The 11601-nt window shown below is 36.3% G+C and overlaps 1 protein-coding gene across 1 annotated transcript; it reads left to right on the top strand.

Moving 5' to 3' along the window:
- Positions 1–6867: 6867 nt before the first annotated feature.
- Positions 6868–11601, top strand: LOC113727151 (putative disease resistance RPP13-like protein 1). The gene is made up of 2 exons (XM_027251160.2): positions 6868–10886; positions 11303–11601. Exons 1-2 carry the CDS (start codon positions 6985–6987, stop codon positions 11355–11357), a joined length of 3957 nt encoding a protein of 1318 aa, XP_027106961.2. The 5' UTR covers positions 6868–6984; the 3' UTR covers positions 11358–11601.

Genomic DNA, 11601 nt, shown 5'->3' with positions numbered 1-11601 from the left:
CTCTAAAATCATAAAGGTAGTACAAAACTTAAGGCCCACATTACGAAAAAAAGTTTTAAATTGAAATACCATTATTTATCATTGACACCAATTGGAAGAGCACTATCTAACAATCATTTACACCAAACATTAACAACCAATCCCAAAAAGTAAATACCGAAAAAACCCACTCAAACTGACAATACAATCTTAAAATCACATGAAGGTAAACCACGAATTAATCAAAAAACCGAAAATTTAATTCATATACAACATAAAAGAAAACATCGCTCAAGCAAAATGCAATGGATACACGAAGACTCTTTACATACCGCATCTATATAAATATCAGATTTTGACCAACTTCCAAAACATACTTCCCGAGATATATTGGCAGCCGCGATCATTTGATTGGACTAAAGTTTGGAATGGGTATACTTGACTATATGAATCATTCGAAAAATAAATGTATTCGTTCTGTAGCGGATCTTTTACAAGATCAATTCGGGTTGGCTCTGGTTCATTTAGAAAATGCTGTTCGAGGAACTATATTTGGAGCACAAATACATCGACCGGTACTAGTTGTTAGCTGTTGCTATATTGTATGGATGATGACATCTAGTAAATTGATTCTTACACTGATTTCTCCTGTATAAAGGTGTTCCGGTTACGCTGGAGGTTGCTAGTGATTTAGTGGATGGGCAGGGGCCAATATACAGGGAAGACACAACTGTTTTTTTCAGTCAGTCTGGTGAAACTGCTGATACTTTACAGGCATTAGATTATGCTTTAGAAAATGGTGCATTATGCGTTGGAATCACAAACACTGTAGGAAGTGCGCTTGCTAGGAAAACCCACTGCGGTGTGCATATTAAGGCTGGTTGTGAAATAGGTGTGGCGAGTACTAAGGCAAGTAATTGGCACTTTGTGTTTGGCCTATTTCCTTCTATTCTTTTTTCTTTTGGTTTTACTATTATGTGACTTGTTATGTTGTTGCCTTGATCAACAGGCATACACCAGTCAAATTGTAGTTATGGCAATGTTGGCCCTTGCTGCTGGAGGAGACATGATTTCAAATGAAGCAAGGAGAGAAGCAATAATAGATGGTCTATTAGACTTGCCAAGTATGCATCTTGCTTGTTTCTTGCATTGCAGCTACAGCATTCTTTAGTTTTTGTCTACAAGAGTGTGCTTTCTAGTATATATTTTTTGAGGTATCTAATTCTATTATATTATGCTTTTGAAAACGGTAGGCAAAGTGAAAGTGGTTCTCAAGCTGGATGAGGAAATGAAAGATCTTGCCGAACTGCTCATTAGTGAACAATCACTTCTTGTATTTGGAAGAGGATATAATTATGCAACAGCTCTAGAAGGCGCCTTGAAGGTAAAGGAGGTTGCTCTTATGCATAGTGAGGGAATTCTTGCAGGTGAAATGAAACGCGGACCTTTAGCATTAGTGGATCACAAGCTTCCAATTGTTGTGATTGCTACTCGTGATGCTTGTTTCAGTTAGTTGAATGTTTTGATAAACTAGTGGTTTCGTGTTTATTATTATCTGTTCCATAAACATCTCTTTTGCTGCAGCAAACAACAATCAGTCATCCAGCAACTTCATGCTAGGAAAGGTCGACTAATAGTTATGTGCACGAAAGGAGATTCTGCATCTGTATCAGTTGGTGGATCTTGTCGAGTAATTGAATTTCCTTATGTTGAGGACTGTCTCTAGCTTGTACTTAATGTAATTCCATTGCAGGTAAATTGCCCACTTTTATTGGGAAACTTTTCTTGTGTTAACTATTCATTGAGTTGGATGAAGGATGATTTTGGCAGTATGGATCTTCTTTACTCCGGGAACCTAAATGCTGCTATTTTTAGGAACTTTTAGGTACCAAATTGTTAAACTACTTAATAATGATTTCAACTCTCAGAGCAGCTTGAATATTAAGCCCAAGAACCATGAAAAGTTTGCAAGCTCTGCAAGTCTTTGATTTTTATTTGTCTGGGTAAAGTAGACCATATGATCAAGAGTTGTGTTTTTGTTTCTCATTGCTATAAAAGCTGATGCTTCCGCTGATAATAATCTTTCCCTGCAGTTGTTGGCCTACCATCTAACTGTTCTAGGAGGTCATAATGTTGACCAGCCCCGAAATCTTGCAAAGAGTGTGACAACCCAATAGGAAAGCAGCTTAGGAAATTCTTAAGCTTCATGATCAGACTTTATTCTCATCTTGGCTGGCCCTGTCTCTTGCATATACCTTTTCTCTTTTCTTTATTGCTGGACAGTGCGGTCTATGGCGTCCCATTTCTTTGAGACAGATGATTTGACTCTCCTTGTATGAGGCAGCAAAGATAGTTTGTCTGGTAGAAGTTCCTTTTCCATTCCCTTGATCCCAGGGAAGAAGAGCTTTAATTTAACTTTGTTCAGAGTCCTTGGTTTTAGTTTGTGTGGATGGTACGTGCAAACCGGGTTGTAAAATTGTAACTTTCTATGTAAAAATTTTTTTTCTTGATTTTAATCATCAATTTTTTTTTTAAATGTATCCAAGTGTACTCTTCTGTTTGTAAGTGGATTTGAGGGAGTCTCAAACAGACCCAAATTTTCTGCAATAGCTAGATGGAATAGCGAACTCGACTAGAGTAAGTTTACATCATATACATGTGGATGTTATCGTCTGGCTTTGCTGCCAAGGCTATAGAAAGTGAGATGACAGGCAAACACAGTGACCAATTGAATCACCAAGAAAATCAAAATATGTAAGCTTTACATAGCTGAAGTACGTGGTACATTTACGTTTCTTTCATCAGACACATGAAGTAAGAAGGAAGAAGTGGTGGTACAAATTAACAAAATGTCGTGCAGTATCCTCCTTGTGTAAATATTGGCACACTAGCTGTAATATCTTAGCCACCTTAAAAGTTCTTGTAATATTTTATCTAGAGGTGTCAAAATAGGTAATTTGGACGGATTTAAGCATGTTATAATTGAATAATAGATAAAATTAGGCCAACCCATTTATATCTATTTAAATAAATGGATATAAATGGATACATGTATAACCAATTGCCCATTTATGAGTTACTTGCAATTTTACTTTTTTTTTAAAATTTTTTTTGCATGTTGTTTGAAAAGAAATAAGGGTTATTTATTGTTATTAAATTGATAAGAAATTCAAATTTATTTATTTAATAGTCACTAAAAGTTGAGTTTAAATGTATAGTTATTTTTAAATGGGTATAAATTGATGAGGCGAGTCAGCTGACTACCTACCAATTAAATGAGTTTAATTGAATACTCATTTAAACCCATTCAAAATTAGTGGATGATTTGGACGGATTTAATTAACATAATTGAATTGTGACTAACATCTTTAATATTTTCCGCTTTACAAAAGGTTGTTACTCTTTTTAGAATAGACGTATCCAGAATCATTTGAAATTGGGAGTTCAAAGTTCTATATGTTGTAAACTATTCTCATTTAGAAGAATCTTTAAAAATTTTTAGAATCTTTAATTTAATTTCTATCTTCACCTTGTCATGACTCAATATTTGAGAAATTATATGAGGAGGGCTTTTATTTAAACGATTGAAGGTTTAGTCAAGCGCCTAGCCGACTTGTTGCATTCAGATATAAGGTTTAGAACAAGTGAATCTTCTCTTCTTCCTTAGTATGGTTAATTAGTTAATAAATTCTCTGTTTCGATCATTTGGTTATCAAAACTTGCTAAAATACTTGCCTCAAATACTTGCACAATTACGGAAAACCTACAAGATCGAATGTCACCTTTCACAAGGAAAATTCTATCATTTTGTGTCCAAAAGTAAAATAGTTGATCAATCATTTATGATTAATCTGCGAGCGGGACTTAATAGGAGGGAGGGGGTAAGAGAATTCGAACTAATGACCTCTAATTTTTGAGGTCTCGATCTTAATCACTAGATCAATAACTTCCCAACTGGCACAGGCAACCTTCTAAATACACGATGTACGTTTGAGTAGTTTTGGGATTCAAATATGAAATAATTTCAAAACTTTGTTTGAAACAATGAAAAATCATCCTTGTTTTCAATGTTTTGAGAAGTTAAAAGCTGTTTTAAGAAACAATCAAAACTAATAGTTTTAATTTCACAAAGATGTTTATAATTTGTTATAAGTAGTTCAAAAGACTCTTACTAGCATCTTCTTCAAGGAAAGCTTCCCAAAATGCCAAAATTTAGTATTTTTAAAGTTAAAAAGGCCAAAATTATGTATCCCTGAAGTTAAATCTACATCCTTTCATTTTAAATCCATATTTTGTACATGGCATATATTGTCAATGTTCAGAAGTGTGGTTTGATTAGTTCTTCGCCCCCCACCAAAACCAACCCTATCTCTGTAGGTAACTTCAATTTTCTTAGGATAAATTACTTATAACCTCTGCATATTATGATATTTTTTTTCCTAAGATTTCAAAATATTCATATAACTCTCTTATAATTTCATGTAAAGTAAAAAATAAATGAAAAACACCATTAATTAACGTGATTGAATTAGATGTACTCTAAAAATGCATGTGATAAAATCATAATATACACTTAACACTCTTATAAGTTGTACGAGTATCTTCTTTATCTCCTTGTAATATTTTATATTTATCCACATAATCATTCAAGAGTTATATACATTATCACAGAAGTTATTAGTAATTTACCCATTTCTTAAGGCTGTTTCTTCATTTGTTCAACAAGACTCAGAAGAGCCCCCCCCCCCCCCCCCAATGATGTACTCAAACAAATTAACACGCTAATTTCCATTGATAATTCTATGACCCTTGCTTACCTTATAGGATTAAGATTTAAGCTCTTAGTCAAGTCAAGTCAACTTCCTATACACTTTGTTTTTTTTGAGAAGAATAATTATCTAATTTGATATTTCTCTGAGAAGAATAATTATCCTTTTTCTTTTTGGGTCCAAGAAGAAGGGTTTTGGTTAGAAGCTTTATCTTTTTATTTCATCTATCTTATTTTGTAATTCATTGGTAAAAGGAATAGACGAATGCATTCAATTAAAGAAAATGCAAGTCTGATCAAGGACCCGTTGATGTACTTAATCACCTTTCCTGTTTAATAATCAATAGCTACTTCACATCCTTACTTCAAAAAATTTTAAGACGTTAAGAAATATTTTTGTCCAAATTGATAAAAAAATATTTTTCAAGTAGCAAAAGGAGAAACTATAACTAATAAAATGAGACGGAGAGAATATTAATTTTGCTAATTCAGATGGGACTTTCATAATGTTTCTAAATTTCTTTCTTTATATATATATCACAAACTTTATAAATATATCCCTTTTGTATAGGTGGGAGATTTGAAACCCTCGCGTGCTCTTGAAGTCCAGAATTTCTAGGAAACTTCTTCTAACGGGTGCAATTGCACCCGTCTAGTTCGGACTTCAAAGGCGATAGTCTCCTCTGAATTTCCAATAACTCAAATGGTCCCATTGGACCCATACCCTTCCATATAATATTAGAGTAATTGTAGGATATTGCCGTTTGACATAAAAAATAACAAGGAGAAAATCGTTTAAAATGTTTCTCACATCTCGTTAAATGAATTTTTTTATTTCTCACGTAACCCAGATATGGTTGGAGAGAGGGGGAGAAAGAAGGAAGAGGGATGGGTTGGGTGGTTTGAGAAGAGAGAATATAATTAAGAGATTTGGGTTCATTTATGGGCAAAAATGTTAAATCTCATTTATAGTTAAACAAATGACCAGATTGATATTCATGTTTTCTTTAAAAAGTAGGATTTGATCTAAAATGTATTCATTTTTTTCAAAAAAAAAGTGAGATTTGGCATAATATATATATTATCAATAAAAAGTGAAATCTAATTTTTTTTTCTTACATAAAAAATGATTGTATATGGATCAGGTAGTGATTTCAGACTAAAAAGTAGTCAAAAACTTTGGTTGATACTACACTTTGCTAACTTAAATTTATGAGGTACATAAAGTTAATGTTTTGAAAGTGGAGGACGAAAAAATGTATTTTACGAAATGTGAACGATATTTTAAACAATTTTTTTTTTAAAAATTAGAATTATGGAAACAACATATACCAACTACTTATGTGGTTTGATGTTATAGTTGTTTAATTGATTTTGTGTCACGAAATACAACCAAATTACACTAAGTAAAGTTAAACAACTAAGGAAAATGGTCAAAATTAGACCAGTAGTGTACAATTGAATTTTGTTGCAATTATCTAGTTATTATACTTTTTACATAATATAGTGTACTCTTATACAATTTTGTGGTACTTAGAATTTTATTCGTCTTCATCAACTCATGCATAAATACATGAGCTGATGAGCATTTGTAATGTACACTACGTTGTAAATGAAGTACAACAACTACCCTAAGAGCACCAATAAGCAACTTCTCTATGTGGGTTACTTTAATGATTGATGATACAAGTCCACTGGTACTACATAAGAAGTGAAGAAGCGTGCTTTGGAAACTTTTTTCTTGCCAGTTGAAATATTGTGGTGCTGATCACTTTTCCCGTGAAAGAATCTGATGGATCGTGTAATAGTAAGTGCAAGATTTTTTCACAAATTCCTGGTTACTTCCCTGGCAGAACAAATAACAAAACCCACGTATGAGATAATGCTATGTCAGTGAGAGGTTAGGGCTGATGAAGAGTAAAGAAGAAGACAGAGAAAGACTAGGCACACCTATCTGTCGGTTTGTTTTGATACAGTACAACGGTCTGAAAAATGTATCGGCATTTTACCGTTTTGGGATTGAAAAGTTCGGATGAATTACTCGGTCAAGAAAAGTCAATGATCATTTTGATTTTACTGTTCTGCAATTAAAAAAACGAAATATTATTAGTCCAAGCCCAAACACAGCCTGTAGTTTCCTGTCTTTCAATCTTATCTTCCCTTTCAAGTTTTCAGACTTTTTGCTCGTTGCTTACCTACACAATATAATCTGGAGAAAAAAAAAAGAAGAGTGAAAAATGGCTATGATAGAAGTCTTTCTTGGTGCAATCATCAAGGTGATATTTGACAAGCTTGCTTCTGTTGATTTGAAGAAACTTGCACGCTCAGAAGGCTTGGATACTCAGCTGAAACGATGGAGCCAAGTGCTATCCCTGATTCAGGCAGTGCTTGATGATGCAGAGGACAAGCAGAATATGAGGATTGCTGTGAAGCAGTGGCTAGATGATCTTCAGGATTTGGCATATGATATGGATGATGTGATTGACGAATTCTCCACAGAAGCTTGTCGAAGAAAGTTGATGGAAGCTCAAGGCTCTACTAGCAAGGTAAGAAAGGTTAAAATCCCTTCCTGTTGTACAAATTTTTCTGTTAAAGATTACAAGTTCAACAGAAAAATGGCTCCCAAGGTGGATGAAATAACTAGAAGATTGGAAAGCCTGAAAGAACAAATCAAAATCCTCCATTTGGTAGAGACTGTAGCAAAGAGGCCGAATAAAACTAGGGATAGATTGCCATCAACTTCCTTAGTGGAGTCTTATGTTTATGGTCGAGAGAATGACAAAGAAGAGCTGCTGAAATTGCTCCTTTCAAATGAATCGAGCGATGATCAAGTGGTTGTGATACCAATTGTTGGCATGGGAGGGGTCGGTAAAACAACTCTTGCTCAAATGGTGTACAATGATGACAGAGTCAACGAATTTTTCGATTCCAAGGCTTGGGCTTGTGTTTCAGATGATTTTGACATTTTTGGGGTAACAAAGACGATCCTCAGAGCAATCACAGCAGGTGGCTGTGATTATGAGGATCTGAATATGGTTCAAGTGAAACTGAGTGAGGCCTTGACCAGGAAGAGGTTTCTAATTGTTTTAGATGATGTTTGGAATGAAAAATACGAGGACTGGGACATCCTGCGCCGCCCATTTCTAGTTGGTTCATCTGGGAGCAAGATAATTGTCACCACTCGGCATCATAGGGTGGCATCAGTAGTGTCTTCCACTTCTGGATATAGTCTGGAGGTGTTGACAGATGATGAAAGCTTATGGTTACTGGCAAGACATGCACTAGGAAGGACAAATTTTGACAGGTACCCCAATCTAGAAGGCATTGGTAGGAGTATTGTAAGGAAATGTAAGAACTTGCCCTTGGCCGTGAAGACTCTTGGAGGGCTGTTGCGTGATAGATCGACCCCAGATGAATGGACGGATATACTGAACAGTGAGATATGGGAAATAAAAGAGGATCAAAGTGATATTCTTCCAGCACTGAGATTAAGCTATTATCATCTTCCTGCCCATCTAAAGCCGTGCTTTGCTTATTGCTCCATATTTCCCAAGGACTATGAGTTTGACAAATATGAGCTTGTATTGCTCTGGATGGCAGAGGGTTTTCTCGAGGAATCAAAAGCAAGTGATCTTATGGAGGACATAGGGGAGGATTATTTTAAGGAGCTACTAATGAGGTCCTTCTTCCAGCAGTCAAGTTCCACTAGTTCACATTTTGTGATGCATGACCTCATTAACGATCTAGCCAGATATGTTGCTGGAGATTTTTGTTCAAGACTGACAGACGACTTGGAAGAGAACATGAAATGCACGATTCTTGACAAGGTTAGGTACGCATCATTCACAAGTTCAGTGCATGGAGCTACACAAAAGTTTAAAACTCTTCAGAAAGCAAAACATTTGCGGAGTTTCCTACCCCTTTCTGGCAAGTATGGAGGCACGACATTTTACATCGCTAAAAAGGTCGTAGCAGAACTTTTGCTGGAATTGCGATACTCAAGGGTGCTATCATTCAGTGGCTATGCGATCTCTGATCTACCAAATTCCATCGTTGAATTAATACATCTAAGGTACCTGAATTTGTCTGGTACTTCGTTGAAATTGTTGCCTGAATCATTGAGTAATCTTTGCAATTTACAAACACTAGGTTTGCGCAACTGCTGGCAGCTGATTAACTTACCGGTGGGTATTAGAAAATTAATTAACCTGCGCCATCTTGAAAATTCCAATACTAGTCAATTGCATGAGATGCCTTCAGGGATTGATCAGTTGACGAGTTTGCAGACGCTATCCAAAGTGGTTGTGAGCAAACATGGTGGGTTCAGACTGAATGACTTGGGGAACTTGTCCTTACTGGCAGGGTCACTCGCCATTTTGGAGTTGCAAAATGTTACGAATGTTCAAGAAGCACGGGATGCCAATTTGAAGAACAAGAGGGACCTTGATAACATAGTATTGGCATGGAATAGTGAATATGATGGTTCTCTGAGTAAAGTTCTTCAACAAGATTTGCTTGAGGCACTACGACCACACACAAACCTAACGAGTCTTGAAATTAAGTTCTATAAGGGAGACAAATTCTCTTCCTGGGTGGGGGATTCTTCATTTACTAAATTAGTAAAAGTAAGCCTTAAAGGTTGTACACACTGCAAGTGTTTACCATCACTCGGGCAATTGCCTGCGCTCAAGGATTTGAGCATTCAAACCATGCTTGAGGTGAAGGCAGTGGGTACGGAGCTATGTGGCAAAGATTGCTCTTGGGAATTTTCCTTTCCATTGCTTGAAAGTCTAACATTTGATGACATGCCAGAATGGGAGGAATGGACTTGCTTAAGTTCAGCAGGAGAGAACGAATGCCACTTCCCTCTGCTCCAAAAGCTCTGTATAAGTAGATGCCCAAAGTTGAAAAGCATTCCTGTTTTGCAGCTTCCTTCACTCTCTGAACTAAAGTTGCTAAAGTGCTCGGTGGGAATTGCAAAATGTTTATACAATTTGACCTCATTAAACAATTTGGATTTTCGGCAGATTATAGGGCTTGCATCCCTCGAGGATGCGTTCATGCAGTTCCCATCAGGCCTTGAAGATATCACATTACGTGAGTGCCATCAACTGAAGAATTTGTGGGGCTCAAGTAATACTGTAAACCTTGTGAAGCTAAAATCTTTAGTTGTTTCAGAATGTTCACAGCTTTCATCCTTGGAGGAGCTTGCTGTTTTACCCATGCTTAAATATCTTAAGATAGAAAGTTGCAGTGCTCTCCAGTCTTTGCCTACATTATCTGGTCTTAACATATTGCGAATAAGCAGTTGCTCAGCCCTCAGTTGCTTGCCAATGGACAAGTTGCTCCTCCCTCAGCTTAGGAATCTTGGGATCAGACATTGCCAGAAACTGAACCTTCCTCCGGAGATTGTCATAGAGGACACTAGCACATCGATTGAGAGTCTGGAAATCGTTGGCTGCCCATGTCTGAATTTGAGAACAATGCTCGGTTCAGTGTACAGTTTTGCAAGTCTCCGGTTTTTGGATATTAGGGATTGTGATTATGATCTGGATCAATTGCCCACTCCAAGTTTGAAACGTCTTTCCTTGTGCAGATGCAAAAATGTTAGTTACTTGCCCAGTGGTTTGGGACGACTAAGATCTCTGTTGTTGTATTCTTGTTCAAGTCCTTTGTTATTTCCACAAGGAGATTTTCCTCCCACTCTGAAGTTTCTTGACATAGAGGCAGGAGAAAACTTACAGCTGAAGCCCCTGTCAGAATGGGGACTAAACAGACTCACGTTTCTTGAAAGGTTCTACATCCGTGGTGGATATCCAGAGCTGGAATCATTTTCTGGTAGTGGTGATGATGGATTGGCTTTGCTTCCTCCAACTCTTAGGTCCGTCGCCATTGGTGACTTACCAAATCTGAAATCGCTCTCCGCGTTCTTGCGAGGTCTTACAGCTCTTCGATATCTGCATATCTTTGAGTGCCCCAAGCTTGGATCCCTACCAAAGGAATCGCTGCGTAATCCGCTTCAAACTCTAGTAATTAATAAATGCCCACTTCTTCAGAAAAGGTGTTTGATGGATAGAGGAGACTACTGGCCCATGATTGAAGACATTCCCTGTGTGGAAATACGCAGTGATGGCATCATGTATTAGAGTTCCTGATTTTCACTCTAATTTATTGTTCGATTTTCTTACTGATTTTCACTTAAAATTAATTATTGGTCAATTTTTTTTCTTGACTCTAACAAATGAAGTCATTAAAATTATTTTAATTGTTCCATTTATAGCAAAGATCATTAAAATGATGTATATCCAATTTGTTGGTTCAATTTTCTTACTGATGTATATCCAATTTGTTGATATACACTAATTAACTCATTATTCACATACATTGATTCATGTACATATAACGCCAAATTTATGTACAAAAAAAAAAACACACACACACACACACACACTCCAATTAAACGCAGTCACACAAAGTCCAGCTGGGCTTACCCAGTTTCGGATTTTTTAAGTTCAAAATCTTACTCTGTCTCCTTATTTTGTTTTTCTTTTTCAGGCAAAATATTTGTTGGCACGTAGGCTCAACTCGCTTGGCAAGCCTATGCACCTAGACTGCAGATTGTAGAGGAAACTAATCATGGGATCTCATTCTGCCCATCTTTTTTTTTTTTTTTTTGATAAGCTCATTCTGCCCATCTTGTTCTTGTGTTTTACTAAGTTCCTACAGTTCCTGCCTTGATGATAGTGTAAGTCCCTTTGTTGGGTCTTATTCAGAATTGTAGAGATTGTAGAATATAATATGTAGATAACTACTTGTTCAATTTCAAAGTTCCCGCAGCCTTTGCGGTCACAATA

Source organism: Coffea arabica, chromosome 2c (genome assembly GCF_036785885.1).
Source record: "Coffea arabica cultivar ET-39 chromosome 2c, Coffea Arabica ET-39 HiFi, whole genome shotgun sequence".
NCBI classification, from domain to species: Eukaryota; Viridiplantae; Streptophyta; class Magnoliopsida; order Gentianales; family Rubiaceae; genus Coffea; species Coffea arabica.
This window is presented reverse-complemented; position numbering and strand designations above follow the sequence as displayed.

Bases quoted from the DNA above. Each gene is read 5' to 3' on its own strand.
- LOC113727151 (XM_027251160.2), top strand. From the start codon at position 6,985: ATGGCTATGATAGAAGTCTTTCTTGGTGCAATCATCAAGGTGATATTT. The intron at 10,887-11,302 runs GTATTAGAGTTC...TTTCTTTTTCAG, and splicing joins ATACGCAGTGATGGCATCAT to GCAAAATATTTGTTGGCACG.